This window comes from Erinaceus europaeus, chromosome 5, assembly GCF_950295315.1.
Source record: "Erinaceus europaeus chromosome 5, mEriEur2.1, whole genome shotgun sequence".
Taxonomy (NCBI): Eukaryota; Metazoa; Chordata; class Mammalia; order Eulipotyphla; family Erinaceidae; genus Erinaceus; species Erinaceus europaeus.
The window spans coordinates 33,509,259-33,530,866 of record NC_080166.1 but is presented as its reverse complement, the minus strand read 5'-3'; the positions used below and the strand labels follow the sequence as shown (position 1 = coordinate 33,530,866).

The 21,608-nt window shown below is 41.7% G+C and overlaps 1 protein-coding gene across 6 annotated transcripts in view; it reads right to left on the bottom strand.

Annotated features, from left to right (window-relative positions):
- Positions 1-21,608, bottom strand: part of PDZD2 (PDZ domain containing 2) — a 527,012-nt gene that overhangs the window by 126,262 nt on the left and 379,142 nt on the right. For all 6 annotated transcript variants that reach the window (XM_016191465.2, XM_060191196.1, XM_060191199.1 and 3 more), the window contains one exon: positions 5,292-5,793. In XM_016191465.2, coding sequence (XP_016046951.2) covers positions 5,292-5,793 — 502 coding nt within the window. The remainder of the gene's footprint in view (positions 1-5,291; positions 5,794-21,608) is intronic.

Here is a 21,608-nt window from a genome sequence, read left to right as displayed (position 1 = left end):
AGGACAAAGAAAGACCTGACAAGTAAAAATAGTCTGGATGATTATTATATGTCTCTCTGTAATGTACTAAGTCTTTGTAGATAGATTAAATCATTAATAAAGGGGAAATGGAACAATGTTTCATGCTTAATCCCCTCATTATTCAAACAGAGTGGAATTTTTCCTCCTAAGGGCTTAAGAGGTAAATAGCTAATTTTAGTTTTTCTGGAAATTCCATTTTAAACAAGACTTTGGGTTCATCCTGAAGTAAAAATAAAACTCCACTCAGCCAAGAATCTAACTGGCCTTTCTGCCAAAGTCCAGTGCTTCCAATTTGGGTGCCACAAGGATGTGTCCTTAGGGAAGCTGGGGAGATGCACTTCCTGACATTCTACCAGCCCTGGGGAAAGGCTTCTAGCCAACAAACTCTGGGGACCAAAAAGAGTGTTAAAGAACAGCCACTCCGGAGAAGGTGTGTGACTTATTCTAACTTTTGAAGATCTACAGTCTAACCCAGTGTCAGTCATCAGTCAGAAGACTATGGACAGAAATCATACTGCAGCTGAGTTTCTCCTTTCTGTAGGCATAATTATTTAAGAAAAAAAAGTAAACACAGACATCTAGTGGAGGTGTGTGTGGGGGGAACAGTGGCAGAACCCTTGGTTAAGCACACACATTGCCGTTCAAGTCCCTGGCAGGAGGTTAACTTCATGAAGTGTGAAGCAATGATACAGGTGTTTCTCTTTCTCCCTCTCTACCCCTCAATTTCTGTCTCTATAAAACAAAGAAAGAAAGGAAAAAAAGGGTAAATAATGACTGCTAGGAGTGATTTGTTAAGTAAGCACCAAGGTCCAGTGATTACCTTGGTGGCAATAAAAAAATAAAAGATACCTTAAAGGCAGTAGAACAAGGGCTGTTTCTCCTCACTGCTTCATCTTTATTTTCTTTTTAAAATACTTAAATTTACTAATCTGTTTTTGTTGAGAAAAATCTTTTTTCACACATTCCCATTTCCTTAAATATGTGACGGTGAACAGAACTAAAGAATTCTGATACTTGTATTTTTCAGAAAATCTCATCCAGAAATTCCACTTTGTGCTATTACCTTTCATTAAAATGAAACTATTAAAAATTTGGTGTGTGGGTTGTTTTATTAGCTTAAAATCATTCCCAATTATTTCTCTGTGTCTTAGGCCAAATGAAAGTCTATTCTTTGAACTGCATGTGAAATTCAACCTGCCTAGAACGTTAAACTTTCAAAATGATTGGGGAGTCTAACACACTAACTTTTTTCTTCTTCCTTTTACTTTTTTTCCATCTGGGCTGATGCTGGGGCTTAGTAGCAGCCATGTTTTCCATTTTCTTTGCTAGATGGTGAGATAGTGATACACACACACACACACACACACACGGAGAGAGAGAAATGAAGAGAGACAGTGAAGAAAAGAGATACTTGCAATACTCTGCCACTGCTCATGAAGCCTATCCCCTTGCAGGTGGGGACTGGGAACTTGAACCCTGGTCCTCAAGCATGGTACAGTGTGCATGGTACAGGTGTGCCACCACCTGCCTCCCAACTGAGTTTTTGAATACTCACAACCTAATCATTAGAGAAAAAGTCAAATCAAGGTATATTATTGACAAGGACATTGCAGTATTATTTTTCTTTTGCTCTTAATTTGAAAGTACAGTCTTTTTTATTGCCGTTAATCCTTTGGAGGGAAAACTTTAAGTTGACAGAAAAATCACTGATAGGTACATGAATTTTTTCTTATTTGTCTACTTCTTTATTCTGAGTGAGGCTTTATGAAGATGACCCAATTCTTCTTCTTTTTTTTTTTTTTGCCTCCAGGGTTATTGCTGGGGCTCGGTGCCTGCACTACGAACCCACTGTTCCTGGAGGCTATTTTTCCCATTTTGTTGCCCTTGTTGTTGTTGTGCTTGTTGTAGTTATTATTGTTGTCATAGCTGTTGTTGTTGGATAGGACAGAGAGAGATGGAGAGAGGAGGGGAAGACAGAGAAGAGGAGAGAAAGGCAGACACCTGCAGACTTGCTTCACCACTTGCGAAGCAACCTCCTGCAGGTGGGGTGCTGGGGGCTCAAACTGGGATCCTTACACTGGCCCTTGCACTTAGCGCCATGTGTGCTTAACCCACTGACTCCCGACCCAATTTCTCTTATGAAATAATGTGGTATGACTCAAGAAAGGAGGACATTTTTACTGTAATCAACCCATTTCACAAATTGACTACAACTGCACAAATACATCTAGTATAACCTTACTAGAAATTATAACCACTGAGGAGACAACATAGTGGTATAATGTAAAAGACTTTGAAGCTCTGAGGTCCCAGATTCAATCCCCAGCACCACCACAAACCACAGCTGAGTAGTGGTCTGGTTTCTCTCTGTGTGTATCATTAAAATAAAGAAAATAAAATATAAAAAAGAAGTTATATTGGGGGCTGGCCAGTGGCATACCTGGTTAAGTGCATAAGCTACCATGTGTAAGGATCCAGGTTCAAGCCCCCTCCACACCTGCATGGGGGACGCTAGCAGTGAAGCAGATCTGAAGGTGTCTCTTTTTCTTCCTATCTCTCTCTCTCCTATAAATTAAAATAAAAAGAAATAAGGAAAGAAGGAAGGGAAGGGTGGGAGGAAGGAACGAAATGGAAAGAGAGAGAAAGAAAAAGAGAGGAACCAGGGCAACATACCAAGCAAACACAGCTAAACTTGTATTAATATATCCTGTGTCCATCTTCCAGCTTTCTAACTTTCTCTTTCATCCCAAGAGAAGAAACCAACAGAAAAACCACCTAGGTACTCAGATGAAGATTTGTGAAGAGAATTCATGGAATGATCATGCTCACTGTCAAGAAAGTCAACCTAACGAGAGAGTATTGCTTACAATGGGGCAGGCCAGTCAAGGCTGGAAGTGCAGCCAGTGCCAATCTGAACAGCCCACATCTGCTTTGTCTCTAGGTAAGACCAAGCCTGACTCTCATGCCACTGGAAATAAGCAATGGGGGAACCTGAATCCATGAGGATGTCACTTGTTTCAAAAGGTTAAAAATAAAAGCAGATGCTTCCCTGAGAGTTGGACATCCTTCCTGTGTAACCCTGAAGCTTGGGCATTTATGCTGTCAACTGCCACCAGGAATTCTTGGCTCTGCAGTGCAATTACACCGGTGACAGCAGTGATAAATAATGGTGCAGTTCAAGTACTTTCTTGGCGGCTCATCTGAGTCAAATTAGACCACAGAAGGCTTGAGTTTTCCACTTGTGATCACTTGACTTGCTCTTTATTTAAGTAGGATAAATAATGTGGGTTTGTTGTTGTTGTTGTTGCTATGTCCGCTGATCACTTATCTTAATAATAAATATGCTGGTTTCCACATGTGAGGTCATCTTAGGTTATCTCTTTTTTTAATTTTTAAAAAATATTTATTTTCAAAAGCCTAGACCAAGTAGATCAGAAACAACCAATTGCACAGCTATATACAAGATACTGGATACTGTACAGCAAACCCTAACAAAAGGACTTTTCAAAGTTAACCCAATTACCAAATAATGTGATGATAACATTAACTATCCATTGTCTTTTGGAACCCTAAGACAGCAGAAACCTCACATCTCCACTATAGAGCCCCTACTTCCCCCAGTCCTGGAACCCTTGGATAGGGCCCACTTTCCCACATGCCTCTCCCAATCCATATCAAATAATGTTGCATCTGCTGATCGCAACCTAATCAATGCAACGATTGCCACCTCAACATGCTTCACTTCAGACTGTGTCCAGAGACTTCATGTGTGGAATGACAACCCTTCAGCTTCATTACTTGGGTGAGACCTTTCCTTTCATAGTATACTCTAATTCCATCCCAGGTGGTTCACTTTCTAACAAAGTCCCAAAACCTAGATATAGACCAGGTTCTGTGAGAGAGAGCATATGTTCACACGTATCCATAAACTACTGCAAAATATATACCTGAAAGCAGAAGTACACTGGAGTTTGCAGTGAGTACCCCCCTAACACTTCCTCTCCACTATTCCAAGCTTTGGGTCCATGATTGCTCAACAATTTGTTTGGCTTTGTATGTTAACTCTCTTTTCAGTCACCAGGTTCCAGATGCCATCAGGATGCCGGCCAAGCTTCCCTGGACTGAAGACCCCACCAGTGTGTCCTAGAGCTCCACTTCCCCAGAGACCCACCCTAGTAGGGAAAGAGAGAGGCAGACTGGGAGTATGGACCGACCAACGTCCATGTTCAGCGGGGAAGCAATTACAGAAGCCAGACCTTCCACCTCTGCAACCCACAAAGACCCTGGGTCCATGCTCCCAGAGGGATAGAGAATGGGAAAGCTATCAGGGGAGGGGATATAGAGATTGGGTGGTGGGAATTGTGTGAAGTTGTACCCCTCCTACCCTATGGTTTTGTTAATTTATCCTTTCTTAAATTAAAAAAAAAAAAATTCTACAAAGGACAAAGGAAAAAATTATTTATTTTCCCTTTTGCTGCCCTTGTTTTTTATTGTTGTTTTAGTTATTGTTGCTATTGATGTCATTGGATAGGACAAAGGGAAATGGAGAGAGGAGGGGAAGACAGAGAGGAGGAGAGAAAGGCAGACACCTGCAGACCTGCTTCACTACCTGAAGCGACTCCCCTGCAGGTGGGGAACTGAGGACTTGAACCGGGATCCTTATACTGGTCCCTACACTTTGTGCCATGTGCGTTTAACCTGCTGCTCTACCACCTGACTCCCCCTTAGGTATCTTTTCTAAACCTGCAAAGCAAGCTTGGGCCAACTTGCCTTTTAATAAATATTATTTATTTATTTTGGATAGAGACATAACTTGAGAGGAAAGGGGGAGATATAGAGAGGGATGGAGAGACATCTGCAGCCCTGCTTCATCACTCATCACTTCATCACCCAGATCCTTATACATGGTAATGTGTGTACTCAACTGATGAGTCATTGCCCAAGCTCTTTTATTATTTTTCTCTTATTGCCACCAATATGGTATTATTGATGGCAATAATATGATACTCAGTGTCTCTATAACAAATCCACCACTCTGGGCAGCTTTTTTTTTTATCCTTTCTTCCATTCATTCATTAATTCATTTTTTTCCCATTCAATAGAACAGAAAAAAAATTGAGAGGGAGGGAAGAGAGGGAGAAAGAAAGACCTTCAGCACTCTTCACCACTTGTGAATCTTCCTTCTGCAGGTGGTACCAGGGGCATCACTGCTGAGCCCTTAAACCAACCTGCTTTTTAAGTTCAGGTTCTGAGGACAGACCCCACCTTACCCGTGCCAGGCAGTCACTGGACTGGGAGTCTGTCTTCCCAGATTTTGGCATGTGGAGTTTGTCATTGCTGGTGGGCAGAGGTGCATCTGTCTTTGAAACTCTATACTCTGTTCCTCTGTCTACTTCTGCCCTGTCTATGTGGGGCCCAGCCACCTCTTTGAGAGAATCTGGGCCATTCTCTAGCTCGCAGGCATGACCATTCCCAAGTTCAGGGTCTGGGTCATTGTCCAACTCCGAGATGGGGTCATTGTCCAGTTCGCAGCCAGAGCAGCTCTTTGATTCCTCAGCATTCCTGTGGGTGGAAGGCCTGGAAATGACCCCAAACTTCCTGGTTCTCTTCCCCTTCTTCACAGTCCGGTCGCCCAGCTCCAAGGGTGGTGTCTCTCCCGGTTCAGAGCTGTGGCTTGTGTTGCCATTGTAAGGAGAGTGGACTTTGTGCTTGAAGCGCCGGAGCATGATCAGGTAGATAAAGCCGCCATTCCAGCACTGCTCAGCCAGGTAACTGCAAAAGACAAGAGACACACCATTAGAACTTCCTTCCTGTGTGGGGCAGTGGGGGGGTGGGCAGGGTGTGCTCTCCGTGGCCCCTAGCACCCAGGCAACTGGGAACCTGGAACTCAGACTGGAATGTACTTAGCTTCCCAAGACTCAATACTCAGGTCAATCTTTTAAAAAAACCTCTTTTTCTACCTTAAACAAGAGCGCTGCTCAGCTCTAGCACTTAAAATATGTTTTATTTATGTCTTTATTTATTTATTGGATAGATGCAGAGAGAAATCTAGGGGGGAGAGAAAGGTAGAGAAAGAGACCTGTAGCACATGAAGCTTCCTCCGTACAGGTGGGGACAGGGGCTTGAACCTGGGTCCTTGTGTATTGTAGCATGTCTGCTCTACCAAGTGCACCACAGCTAGGTACTGAACTCTAGCACTTAAAAAAAAAACTATTTTTTTTTTTATTGGATAGAGACAAGATAAATTGAAAGGAAAGGAAAGGGAGAGACTGAGAGGGAAAGAGAGGAGAGGCACCTACAGTACTGTTTCACCACTTGTGAAGCTTTTCCCCAGCAGTTGGGGACAAATGACTTGAACCTGGGTCCTTGTGCATGGTAATGTGTGCATTCTACTTGATGTGCCACTGCCCAGCCCCTAGTTTTGTTTACTTTATGAGAGACAGAGAAGGGGCTGGAGGGAGATACCACCATCCATGGGGTTCTACTCAACTTTGTCTTTGATGCTCCCTGTGGTATGGAGGATTGAACCCAGAACCTTATGCATGAACATTTGGTGCTTTACCCACTGGGCCATCTCCCTGGCTGCTCAGTTCATTTTTTTTCCTTTTTTTGCCTCCAGGGTTATTGCTGGGGCTCACTGCCTGCACCATTACTCCTGGAGGCCATATTTTCCCCCTTTTGTTGCTCTTGTTATTGTAGCCTTGTTGTGGTTATTATTGTTATTGTTGATGTCATACATTGTTGGATAGGACAGAGAGAAATGGAGAGAGGAGGGGAAGACAGAGAGGGAGAGAGAAAGACAGACACCTGCAGACCTGCTTCACAGCCTGTGAAGTGACTCCCCTGCAGGTGGGGAGCCAGAGGCTCGAACCGGGATCCTTACACAGGTTCTTGAGCTTTGCACCACGTGCGCTTAACTCGCTGCACCACCGCCCGACCCCTCAGTTCATTCTTTTTAATCTACTTATTTTTTTAATTGTTGATGCTAGAAATAGCCCTAATGCACCCTTCCCATAAATGTATAATTACCCTAAGGCTGGCAGAGAGGATTTTCCTATTAACAGAGATCTAATATAGCATGACATTAAAAAAGTATGTATTTGTTTGCTTATTTATTTATTTTTGGCTTATTTATTTTCTTATTTTTTACTGTTTTTGTCACCAAGGTCAACTTCTTCTGATACAGAGAAAGACATAGTGGTCTAGGAGGAGGCGCTGTAGATAAGGTGTTGGATTCTCAAGTATGAGGTCCCAAGTTTGATCCCTGGCAGCATATATAACAGCAATCCCCTGGTTCTCTTAATATTTTTCCTACCTCTCTCAATAACAAATAAAATCTTTTTAAAAAGAGAAAGAGAGAGACAGATGGAAAGATATATTAGGGATGAAGCTTCCTCCAGTGCGGTGGTGGCTGGGCTTACACACCTGGACCATTCACATGACAAAGCAGGTGAGCTTTCCTGTGGGCTTAAGCTTTATTTATTTTTATGGGAGAAGATGAGGAAGAGAGTGGGGGGGAAGGGTGCTGGAGAGATGTAGGGATATTGTACAGATGTGGTTGAACATTGGCAGGTCCCACAAACCACTAAATTTTCATGTGAGTATTATTATTTACATATCAATCTTTTGTCTTGTTTTAAAAATGACTCCTTTATCACCACGTTATCTCCTCAGGGTATTGTTAATTCCCACCTAAAACTACAACAACCGCAACTAAGGAAGTTTCCAGAATGTCCTTTTCTTTTCTCCACCCTCTTCTCTAGCCAATTCCATCCTGACTTGCCACTTCCATTTTTATCCTATAAAACCCACTGCTGTTCCTGGTTTCTCTCTCTCTCTCCCTCTCCCTCTCTCTCTCCCTCTCCCTCTCCCACTCTCTCTCTCTCTTCTGTGTATTGACCTGGAGAAAGGCCAGCATAGCGGGAGGTGGTCATTTTGCTAGCTCCACATGGCCTAAACCCGCTGTGTTCACATCGACTCTGGGGCATCTGCATGAATAAAGATTTGCGTTCCTGCTCTGCCATGAGTTCCTGGCCTCTTCTCTCTCCAGTGATGCCAGCCCAGAATTCTGGCGCCCAACGTGGGGCACCGGCTCCATACAAGTGGCAGATGTATGAAGACGCCCCAGATAAGTATACGACCTTGGCTCTCTGCAGCCTCGTGTTTTACGAAGGCACTGTGATTCTTTTTTTCCCTCTTATTATTTTTCTGAGACCCCTACACCATGGGCGACCTTCCTCCTTAAGAAGAGGTTCCCCAAACCCTCTACTTTTTTTTCATGAGACAGGTTTTCTATCTCTGGGACATTTTGCTCTGGGCCACACCTTGGTTCCTTTTGACTGTGATCATAGAGCTTGGGGGATATGCGGAGATTTCCCCTGGGACTTCCTCAACTCCCCCTCCCGTATCTCCCACGGAGAAGGGCGACTCTAATTTGCAGAGCCCTCTACATTTCACCCAACAGCTCCTGTTTCCACAGACATGTCTCTGGCTGCCGCTGCTGCTTCTGCGGCCCCTCCCCCTGCCACTTTTGTCAAAAATAGAAGCACCCTCTGGGACTTATAATGCAACATTGTGAGATCTAAAAAAATCTGATTCACAGCGCCCCAAAACAAAACCTCCTTACTGCTTCTCTCCCCCCCCCTTGTTCTCTCTGAGTATCTTAAGCTTGCTATCTACCTCCTCTGCTTTCAGTTATGTTTTGTGGGTGAGTGAACTGAATGACTAAAAAAATTTTTTTGAATGAGTTGAATGACCAAAATTTTTTGTACGACCCATTTTGCTCAGAGTACTCTGAAACTTAATTGACTTTATAAAAATAAAAAACGAACAAACGCTAGACTCAGCCATAGTTTCTAGAGATGTCCAGAAACAGTCCAAAAAATTTGTTTTTTCCTCTTTTGATTTTTTTAAGTCGATATAAATGTGAAATGTTTAGTCTTAAACTGTGTGAATAAAAATAGTTCAACTAAGACAGTACAGATCTAAATTTGTGCTTAAAGTGATATGTCTTCATAACAAAAGTTTTTCTACTCTTGAGTGTTAATGACTACATGTTTATGTGTGTTTTGAAGTTTGGTAAACATTAACTTTAACGTTAAAAGTGTAACTTTAAAGCTACATTCTTACCAAAAAGGGTTAAATGTAAAAGTTTTCAACATGATTCTCATAAAGGTTAAATTAATTTGCTAAAGTAACTGAATATTTAAGGTAAAAGTCTAAATATTTAACGTGACAATTCATCTCCAATATTAAAATATAAATTCTCTATACAGGACACATTTGGAGGGCCCCCAAAAGTACCCTGTAAACTAATTTTGTGGAAATTAACCCACAACAAATCTGGTATCAATCTGATATTGTAAATGTTCTGGAAAAAAAAAAAAAACATTGTCACTAACATGTGTTAACTCTCTAAGTAACCTGAGTTTGTTTAAAGTCCAAAATAAAAAATAGTTAAAAATCAATATATTTTAACTAAATTTGGTCTGAAAATCCTGCTGCACAGAGACTGCTACACGAGGTCATATAAGATGACCTTTAAACAAAATTATAAAGATACTTAAACCAATTATAGTCATCGAGTTATCAATTATAGTAAACTTCTAACTTATTAAAAGTTTTTTTTTCTTCACAAGTAATTGATTATAACTATGTCAAAGCCTTCACATGAAGAAACATCTGAGCATGGTAAGATATTAAACTATATAAAAAGTTCCCCCATATACAACTTATGTAAATTAACAACAACATTCACATTATTTTTCTATACTTAACTGGTATATCTCGTTTTGCCACTATAGGCCCGCCTTTGTCAGCCAACAATTTAAAGACTTTTTTTCCTTTATAACATCACCCATGCCACAGACATCTGTTACAACCCCCAAAGACAAAAGGATGTTGAAAAGGCCCGCCAAACACCTAGGCCCAATTAAGCAACGTAAAAAGGGGGATACACTCCCCCAATATTCAGTTGGCTAATGCACTAACTACATTAAACCTCTTTTAATATCTATAAAAATTCAAATTCGGACCAGATGCCCTGATAACCATGGGAAACAGATTTGTTTGTGTTTCCTTCACAGGAATCCCCAGAAAACCACTAAACCTCTGCACACTCTGACATTGCCCACTAGATGGCATGACTACAGCCCCCCCCCCAAAAAAAAAAAAAAAAACAACCCATGATGTGACCTGACATGATCTGAAGAACCTGATTCACAAACTCCAAGGACAGAACTTTCTTACTGCCTTTCTCTCGCCCATCGGTGACTGCCCTTCTTGCTTCTGCTTCACCTGTCATGTTCTGGTGGTTGCAGCTCACTCTCTACAGAGAAACAAAGTCCCAGTGGCTGTCCTCCCCCATCAAGATAGACGTGTAGCATTTCTTCCCCTGGTCATTGGCACTGGACTGACGCTTCTATCGGACTTGCTGGTACACCTTTGGACACTCCCTTTACATTGCGGAACTTCTCGAGGACTGACTGTAGCAGTCCATGGACCTTGCAGCCAGATATCTTGGGACTTTGCAATGCCAGATCACCCCTCTCGCCCCTCGGCCTATCAGGCTCCCACTCCTCTGCCTATCAGGCAGCACCCCCTTTCTGCCCATCAGGCAGCCCCTCTCTGCCTACCAGGCCTCTCTTCAGTCTCACGCTATCCCTTGCTACTCTTATTTATATCTCCCAGTCTTATTCCAGTTCTTTTAAAAACACCTACATGATATCATTTAGGTTTCTGCCCAAAAGGTTTCTATTCACCCCTACACTACTATTCCTCTGTCAGAGATAGAGTTTTTTACAGACACTGACCCATTTAAATGTGACGATTAGACAAAAAGATAAGGGAAAGATACAAAAAATTGTGAAGAGATGGTGGAGCCTGGCAGAGCTTAACCTATGAGATGAGTCCCTCCAGGTAAGTCTCTCTCTCTACAGAGGGGTTGAACACAGGGGGGACACATAAATCTCACAAGGTTGGCGGCTATATGTCTTCCCTCCCCCACAGAAACATCCTACACCCTCCCACTAGAGTCGGGCATTCCTTAAAAAACATTTAAGCCTGCTCCACTCTAAATTTCCTGATACTATGGCCATTAGATAAAAAGAAAGGGGGAGGTGTTGGGATATTGTACAGATGTGGTTGAACACTGGCAGGGCACACAAACCACCATATTTCCATGCAAGTATTATTATTTACATATCAATCTTATGCCTTGTCTTAAAAATGACTCCTCTGCCACCATGTTATCTCCTCAGGGTATTGCTAATTCCTGCCAGCCAGCTAAAACCACAACAACCGCAACTAAGGAAGTTTCCAGAATGATTTTCTTTTCTCCACTCTCTTCCCTAGCCAATTCTGTCCCGACATGCCACTTCCATTTTTACCCTATAAAACCTGCTGCTGTTCCTGGTATCGCTCTCTCTCTCTCTCTCTTCTGCGTATTGACCTGGAGAAGGGCTGGTGTGCATAGTGGGAGGTGGCCATTTTGCTAGCTCCACGTGGCCTAAACCACGTGTGCTCACATCTGAATCTGTAGCTCTGCATGAATAAAGATTTGCGTTCCCACTCTGCCACGAGTTCCTGGTCTCTTCTCTCTCTGGCGACGCTAGCCTGGCAGAGAGATACAGATGAGAGCACTGCTCATCTCTGACACATGTGGTGCCAGAGATTGAATCTGGAATCTTATGTTGCAAGTCTAATGCTCAACCACCAGGCTACTCACCCAGACCCTAAAAAAATTTTTTTTGAGAGAGAGTGAAAATAGATAAGAGACTATATTTAGTGCCAGGGACTGAATCCAGGACTCCATACATGGCAGACAAGTGCTCAGCTGCAGAGTCATCTCCTTGGTTACATAACATTACATGCTACATGTGGCAACATATTAATTAAATTTCATCTCCATTCTCTCAAAACTTTCTTGCTTTGGGGGACAGGGTGGTGGTGCACTGGGTTGGGTACACAGGTTATAGCATGTAAGGACCCCTGGTTCAAGCCTCCTGGTCCCCACCTGCAGGGGGGAAGTTTCATGAGTGGTAAGACAGTGCTGCAAGTGTCTCTCTTTCTCCCTATTTCCCTTTCCCTATTGATTTCACTTTGGCTCTATTTAAAAAGAAAATACAACTAGGAAACAGCACTGGAAAGGGTATGCAACAATAGATGAGGGTCAAGTTCATTTCTTGGTGACAATGCTGGCTTGAGGTAGCTCCAGCACACATGGAGCATCATTTCCAGGCTGTGCATCAGGGATGAGCAAAACTGTCAAAGTGGAATGTGAACACACACACACACACACACACACACACACACACACACACACACACACACGGAGGGGGAGGGGTAAGGGAGGGGGATGGAGAGAGGGAGGGGGGAGAGGGGAAAAGAGAAAGAGAGAGACATGAGGACAAAGTGACTGCTGGAGTCACTGTCCACTAGGAGGAGTGGGCAGAAAGAGGGAAGCTGGGCTCCAGGAAGACTAGTGCTAGGCTGAGCCATCTGCTCATGAAGTGCCAAACACACAGACATGGAAAATAACACATGTAGAGGGCTGGGCAGTGGTGCAGTCAGTTGAGTCACATACTGCCATATGAAAAGAACAGGGTTTGAGCCCCTACTCCCCACTGGCAGGGAGGAGGCTTCATGAGCAGTGAAGCAGGTCTCTATTTTTCTCTCTCCCTATCTCCCCCTTCTCCTCTCAATTTCTTTCTGTCCTATTGATACACAATAGCTACTCCAGGTCTTAAAGAATAATGGCAAGGAAAAAGGAGAGGGGCTGGGGAGATAGCAAAAGACATTCAGGCCAGAGGCTGAGGCTTCAAGGTTCAACCCCAGCACCACCATAAGCTGCAGCTTAAAAGTGCTCTGTTCTCTCTCTGTTCCTTTCTATATCTCTTTCATTAAAAATAACAAATATAAAATATTAAAAAGGAAAAGGAGAAAATGATCAACTGAGATAGGAAAGAATGGTGTTCAGGGCCATATCATGAAAGCTTCAAAGAAAACATCTGTTCAGAGTCAGAGAACCAGTCTGGGCTGGACCATCCACTCACACCACCAAGATAAAGAAGAGTCCAGGGAAATGCTTTTGCTACTGGGATCTTGCTACAGTCTATTCACCACCATGCCCTTAAGTAAAGAATGTCAACAGTCAAGTCCTTAAGGAGTCAGTCCTGAATCTGGGATCCATGTGCCCACAAAGAAGAGGCCTGGGAGCTATAGCTACAGTATGTGAAACACAGGACTTTTCCAAGACTGCAAGCCAGCAGCTTTCCTGCCAGGCCTAGTATCTGGATTTCCACCTGAGGCAGCCAGGATGTGAGGAGGGAATTAGGTTTAAGTACAGGGTATCTGCTGTGTTTGAAATGCTCTAAGGGGAGGGGAGACAGTATAATAGTTCTGAAAAGGCTTTCATGCCTGAGGTTCGATGTCTCAGGTTCAATCCCCAGCACCACTATAAACCTGTGCAGTGCTCTGGTTAAAACAAAAGGTGGGGTGGTGGTGGTGGGGAGAAGAAGGAGGGGGAGGAAGAGGGGAAGAATTGGGAGGAGGAAGAGGAGAACAAAAGAAGGAAGGAGGAGGAAAAAGAAAGGAGGGAGGAGGCATTGGTAGGCATTAAGGATAGGGTGAGGGGGGAGAGAGGGGGATAAGAATAGAGGAGGTGGAGGAGGGGGAGGATGATGATGAGGAGGAAATGAAACACATGTTACCATGTGTAAAGACCCAGGTTTAAGCCTCCAGTCCTCACCTGTAGGGGGGAAGCTTCATGAGTGGTGAATTAAGGCTGCAGGCATCTCTCTCATTCTCTGTCTCCCTTCCCTCTCAGTTTCTCTCTGTTATATCAAAGAATAAATCTTAAAAAGGGAGCTAGGCAGCCTCACAACCAGGTTTGAGAATCCTCTCCCTACCAGCACAGGGAAGCTTCACAAGTAGTGAAGCAGGTATGCATGTGTCTTTCTCTCTCCCTCTCTATCTTACCCCTCTCCTCACTCTCAATTTCTCTCTGTCCCATCAAATAAAGAAAAAAATCTTAAAGAAAGAAAGGAAATGCACTAGGTTTGGTGTCAGGCCAATACACTGACAGTAACTGAAAAATAGAGGAAGTCTGCCTTTTTTTCCATGGAGTAAACTAAACATGAGAGAGATAGGTCTCTTGACATCAACCAAGTCTAATGAGAATGGTCTTTGATCTTGGGCTGTGAACTGTGGTCATGAACGGACATGGGAAACTAGGTAGATCAAAGACACTGCCCAGACCTTGGGCTTTTCTGTAGAGGACAATGGAGTGGAGAAGAGAGGCATGAAGACCAAGCCACTACAGTGAAAAAAAAAATACAACAATGAAAAAACAACAACAACAAAGGCAACAAAAGGGAAAATAAATAAATAAATAAACTGAACTTTAAGGAGTTCTTTTAAAAAATAGCTTTGGGGATGCTTCCTTTTGTATGCACACACTGAACCAACCTGGGGGTGGGGAGATAGGAATCAAAAGGTATGAATCTCCAGTTATAAAACAAATGAGTCACAGGGACACACAGCAACATATGGGCTTTGTAGACATCAAGATAGCATTGCAAATTCAAAAGACCACTAGTGATAAATGAGAAATAGACTTAACTGTGACCATTTCACATTGCAAACAAATGTCAAACCTTTATGTGTGTGCCCCAAACAATGATAATGTATGTCAATCATTCACCAATAAAAGCCAAATGTTGGTTTCTCTCCTCCCCTCCCCTCCCCTCCCCTTTCCTCTCCTCTCCTCTCCTCTCCTCTCCTCTCCTCTCCTCTCCTCTCCTCTCCTCTCCGGGGTCAACTAGGAATACCAAATGAGACCACCTGGGACCGCAACAAGACAGGACTAGAACGACTTCAGGAACCCACCAAATCACCAGTGAGTGCAAATACTTGTGGCTTGTGGACAGTGAGAAGCCTAGGGAGAGATTAAATGGATGGTAACAGGCCAGCAGTTTACCAGTTGAGACACCACCTCCAGCCTGTTTCACCAATAAAAAGATGGCTGAAGGGAGGAGAGGACTCCCCTGAGACTCACCAAATGAAACTGTGAATCTCCATTTCTACTGCCCTCAGAATCTGGAGCAGCGGCAGGGAGGCCCTCTGCTAACACCAGGGGACAGAGAAGTAACCAGGAAACTCAGGAGAAGATCTATACGTCTATAGCCTAGCAGTGGAGCTATGAAAGTCTCTTTGCATAACCACTGTATAATCTCTGACACACCCTGCTTTATCTCTTGGTCAGGAGCCAGTAATTAAGCTAAAAAGCTTATATATAGTTTAAAAGCCCTCAGGCTCCCATAGCCTACAGGGAAGAAAAAGAACAAAAGAGGCTTTTAAGCCACTGAGCTCAAACTCAGGGATTAAAATGCTATTGAAATAACAATCTCCACAACTGTGAACCCTTTAATTACCTTACTTAGACACAAGTCAATCCAGGCAAGAGTGATCAGTAATTTGAAAAGTACTGAGAGAGGGACCTCATAACATACTATATAAAATGGTTAAACCAACAAGAAGAAATACTGGAGAAATGAACCAGTACAAGAGTCCAGCTAAAAGTCCCCCAAAGGTTGAACCACAAAATAATGAGGTCAACATCCAAACACTAGTTAAGGAAATAATCACAGGACTGAGTAAAGAGTTTGAAAGAATTGTCATCAGAAATGCAGAAACAACCAATGAGATGCAGAAAGAAAACAATAATTATCTCATGAATATTAGAGAGCTGAAAGCTGAAATAGCTGAGCTAAGAACACAAATGGCTGAATAAGCTAAAACAATATCAGAACAGGGTAACAAAATAGAGGAACTCCAGAAAACAGTAGAGGAGAGAGAGAATAGAATAAATGAGAATGAAGACAGAATTGGCAAGATCGAGGACAAATTAGAGACAACTAAAAAAGAAGTAAGATCTCAAAAAGAGATTAAGAGATACTGAAAACAAAAAGAAACCTATGGGATGACTTCAAAAGAAATAATATATGCATTATTGGCTTATCAGAGGAAGAAAGAGAGGGAGGGGAAGAAAGCATTCTGCAGGAAATATAGCTGAGAACTTCTCTAGTCTAGACAACATCAAAGATATAAAGGTTCAAGAAGTCCAAACAGAGGGTCCCAAACAGAATTAACCCAGACTTAAAGACACAAAGACACATCATACTTACAATGGAAAGAAACAAGGATAAGGAAAGGATCCTGAAGGCTGCAAGAGAAAAACAAAGAGTCACCTACAGAGGAAAACCCGTAAGATTAGCAGCAGACTTCTCCACACAAACACTATAGGCCAGAAGAGAATGGCAAGATATTTATCCAGTGTTTAATGAGAAAGGTTTTCAACCAAGACTACTGTATCCTGCTAGACTGTCATTCAGACTAGATGGAGGCAGAAAGACCTTCTCAGACAAGTAACAGTTGAAAGAATCAACTATCATCATAAATAGGTCATATATCAGAACACTCTAAAAATCTATAAGAATGGTGTTAAAATATCTTCAATCTTTGATATCAATAAATGTCAATGGCCTGAATTCACCTATTAAAAGGCACAGAGTAGGAAGATGGATTAGAAAACACAACCCAACAATATGCTGTCTACAGGAAACCCACCTAACTCAACAAGACAAACACAGACTTAAAGTGAAAGGATGGAAAACTATCATACAAGCCAATAGCCCCCCCAAAAGGGCAGGAACAGCTATTCTCAAATATGACATGATAGACTTTAAAATAAATAAAATTAAAAAAGATAGGGATGGACACTGCTTAATAATCAGTGTATAAGTCAACAAAAAAACTTAACAATTATTAACATCTATGCACCCAATAAGAAGCCAGATAATACATCAAACATGTACTGAAAGAGTTACAGCAATATACTAACAGCAACACAGTCATAGTAGAGGACTTCAACATCCCACTCTCTCAACTTGAAAGATCTTCCAGGCAGAAAATTAATAAAGACATAAAGGAGCTAAATGAAGAGATAGATAAATAAGAACTATTAGACATTTTCAGAGTCATTCACCCCAAGAAACTGGAATACACATTTTACTCAAGTCCACATGGGTCATACTCAAGGACAGACCATAGGTCAGGCCACAAAGACAGCATCAGCAAATTCAAGAGCATGGAAATCATCCTAAGCATCTTCTCAGACTACAATGGAATTAAACTAACACTTAACAATCAATAAAAGATTAGTAATAGTCCCAAAATGTAGACGCTCAACAGTACACTCCTTAACAACTACTGGGTCAAAGAGGAAATAAAGGAAGAAATCAAAAATGTTTCGAGAGTTCAATGAAAATGAAGACAAAAGCTATCAAAATATTTGGGACACAACTAAGGCAGTACTGAGAGGGAAGTTCATAGCCATACAATCACACATTAAGAAACAAGAGAAAGCACAAATAAATAGCCTGATTGCACATATTAAAGACCTAGAAGTAGAAGAACAAAGGAACCCTAAAGCAACCAGAAGGACAGAAATCACTAAAGTTAGGGCAGAAATAAATAACATTGAAAATAAGTAAACCATACAAAAGATCAATAAAAATAAATGTTGGTTCTTCGAAAGAGTGAACAAAATCAACAAACCTTTAGCCAGACTCACAAAATAAAAAAGGGAGAAGACCCAAATAAATCAGATCATAAATGAAAGAGGAGATATCACAACAGACACCGCAGAAATTCAACATATCATGTGAGGCTTCTATGAACAGTTATATGCCACCGAGCCAGAGAACCTGGAAGAAATGGACAATTTTCTAGATAGATATGAACTTTCAAAATTAAGTAAAGAGGAATTAGATAACATTATCAGGCCCATCACAGCTAATGAAATTGAAACAGTTATCAAAAACCTTCCCAAGAATAAAAGTCCTGGACCAGATAGTTTTACAAATGAATTCTACAAAACCTTCAAAGAAGAACTAATACCTCTACTTTTAAAAGTCTTCCAGAAGATTGAAGACACTGGAATACTCCCTGCCAGCTTCTATGAAGCCAACATCACTCTGATACCAAAAGCAGACAGGGACACAACCAAAAAAGAAAACTACAGACCAATATCTCTGTTGAACATAGATGCTAAAATATTGAACAAAATTCTAGCCAACTGGATACAGCAGTATATCAAAAAGATTGTTCATCATGAACAAGTGGGATTCATCTCAGGCATGCAAGGTTGGTTTAATGTACATAAATCAATCAACATGATTCACCACATCAACAAAAGCAAAACCAAAAACCATATGGTCATCTTGTCAATAGATGCAGAGAAAGCCTTTGACAAAATACAACATCCCTTTATGATCAAAACACTACAAAGAATGGGAATAGGGCATGGACAGAATATTCACCACAGAAGATATCCAAAAGGCCAAGAAACACATGAAAAAATGTTCCAAGTCTTTGACTGTCAGAGAAATGCAAATCAAGACAACAATGAGATACCTCTTCACTCTTGTGAGAATGTCATACATCAGAAAAGGTAACAGCAGCAAATGCTGGAGAGATTGTGGGGTTAAAGGAACCCTCCTGCACTGCTGGTGGGAATGTTAATTGGTCTAACCTCTGTAGAGAACAGTCTGGATAACTCAGAAGGCTATAAATGGACCTACCCTATGATCCTGAAATTCCTCTCCTGGGGATATATCCTAACGAACCCAACACACCCATCTAAAAAGATCTGTGTACACATATGTTCTTAGCAGCACAATTTGTAATAGCCCAAACCTGGAAGCAACCCAGGTGTCCAACAACAGATGAGTGGCTGAGGAAGTCGTGGTATATATACACAATGGAATACTACTCAGCTAAATGGTGACTCACCGTGTTCGGCCGATCTTGAATGGATCTTGAGAAATACATGTTAAGTGAAATAAGTCAGAAACAGAAGGATGAATATGGGATGATTTCACTCTCAGGCAGAAGTTGAAAAACAAGATCAGAAGAGAAAACACAAGTAGAACCTGAACTGGAATTGGCATATTGCACCAAAGTAAAAGACTCTGGCGGGAGGGGGGAATACAGGTCCAAGAAGGATGACAGAGGACCTAGTGGAGGTTGCATTGTTATATGGAAAACTGAGAAATGTTATGCATGTACAAACTACTGTATTTCCTGTTGAATGTAAAACATTAATTCCCTAATAAAGAAATTTAAAAAAAAGCCAAATGTCACACACTATCTTTGGGAACAGAACAGAGCAAACCAATAAACTTCATAGTTTATATGCAGGAACTTTCTTTGCAATACCAAAACTGACCCACAGCACCACATCCTGGATATCTTTCCCATCTTTACTCTCAGGGAAATTCTCAGAGTCTTGGAAGTTTCCACAATTGTATTTTATTCCTTCTGCAGGGATTCCATATCCAGCAACAGTTCAGAAAAGAGTCTCTCTCCAGTTCAGCACCGTTGTCCTTTTCTCTCCAGACTTTCAAGAAATAAATAAGACCCTGATGCCTTAAGGGAACTGTATGGCAGGTTGCTTTATTCCTTCCTGGACACAGGATTTCCTAAGTTCATCCCACAGACACAGTGTAAAGAGTAAATTATGGACACTAGTTAGCTGATGAGAAAGAGACTTCTGGGCAGAGGGTTAATTTGCTTACAATTCTCCAAGTCACCTTGTGTGGAGTAGCTCCCAAATCCCTCTCCCTCTGTACTTTACTGACCTATCTAAATTTCCAGCATTTTTATGGCTGACTTATACTTCTGAATTTTTTTTTGTTTGTTTAATAAGAGTCTTACTCACCACTAGAATCTTTGGATTTTTTTAAATTGTCTTCACCCCCCCTTTTTTTACTTTTACTTTTTACTTTTTGATAAAGACAAAGAAATAATATGTGCAGTCTCTAGATGAGCTATTGCCTGGCCCCTGGAATGTAAACTTTTCACCAAAATAAACATTCTTACTTCATCTGTGCATGTCAGGTCTCCAGTAAAGACAGCAGGAGAACAAACACTGCAAGACTGTATATAGAGATGAGTTATGACAACAAGGTCTGAATTTTCTAGAGCAGAACTAGCTGCCAATAGCTACTTTTTCTGATGCACAAATGGAGATCAACTGTCTTGTCTTTGATTTCCTTTCCTAAGAAGCAACTAGAGACTGGGAAGCTGCTTGTGGTCCTGTGCAAACCTGTTAAACTGAACTAATCCAGAGGGCAGTCCCTCTGTGGGTTCCCAGAGAACAAGGAGTTGGGAGGAAGTGTTAAGTATATATAGATAAATTCCCCTGTGAAGTCTGGGATGGGAAACAGAGGGAGGCAAGTTTGGGCAGGTCCACAGCGGGGATAGGAAGATGAGAAATGTGATTTAGTAACTGAGTATCCCGAGGTTAGGCAGGCTTGCTTTCTCTCCCTTCCTGCTCTCTCTTTCACCCCCAACTTTCTGCTATCTTGAATACACTTGAGTATACTTCTCCCAGATTCTGTAGCCCTTCCTAGAAGAGGGCTGAATTTTCTTTGGGGTGGGGGGTAATGAGGGCATTTGGGGAGCAGAATACTGCGTTAAGAAAAACAAATACTATCCTTGAATGTGCACTCAAAAAGCCTTTTTCTGAAGACAAATTAATCTATTTCTTTGCCAGTGCAACAACAGAGAAAGTGAGCTCTGATCAGAGAGAGAGAGAGAGAGAGATGAGGTACAGTCTCCAAAAATACATCAGTCTTGGCTGAGAGAAGAAACAACTAGAACACTTTATTCCAACAACTAGTTATAGTGTGTGTGTGTGTGTGTGTGTGTGTGTGTGTGTGTGAGATAAAGCCAATTTCTCAACCCCAAGATTCAATAGAAGTTGCTGGGATTCAACAAATCTTCCTTATCCCTCTTATCTGAAGTCCACAACAGAGAATATGAATAAATGAGTGTTTCCTTTCTTCCTGAATGTATATTGATTTTATCATAAAATCTAGATTGTAGATTACTAGTTGAAAGTGAATAATCAAGGTAAAAATATTCAAAAGCTTGTTCTGGAGTGTGGAGAAATAGCTCACCATGTAGGGGTGTGCTTTGCTACATGTATGGCCCATATATGAACCCTGGCACCACATGGGAGTACTATGGTGCTAGGGCAAGCTCTGATGCTGATGGGTCTGTCCCTCTCTGTCTCTTGCCATCCAGGAGAATGAAAAAAATCATCCTGTTGAAATTGTGACCCAGCTCCAAAACAATAAACTTACGACGTATGACACAGTATCAGCCATTCAAATGCAACCCAAGTCACCTACTACCAAAAGCTTAACTAGGAGGGTTCAGATCCTGGAACATGATGGTAGAGGAGGACCTAGCAGGCTGGATTGTTCGGTGGAAAATTGAGAAATGTTACACATGTACAAACTACTGTATTTCACTGTTGACTATAAACCATTAACCCCCCCTCACAATAAAGTAAAAAAAAAAAAAAAAAAAAAGACCTAATAACTACCAGACAATTTAGCAAGCACACCCATGCAAACAGGACAGTTATCCATAGGGAACCGGGGCCTGGGAAACAGAGCCAATATGCTAGTACTCTGCTGCTGCTTCAGTGAATAACAAACTTTCTTTCATCTTTGTTC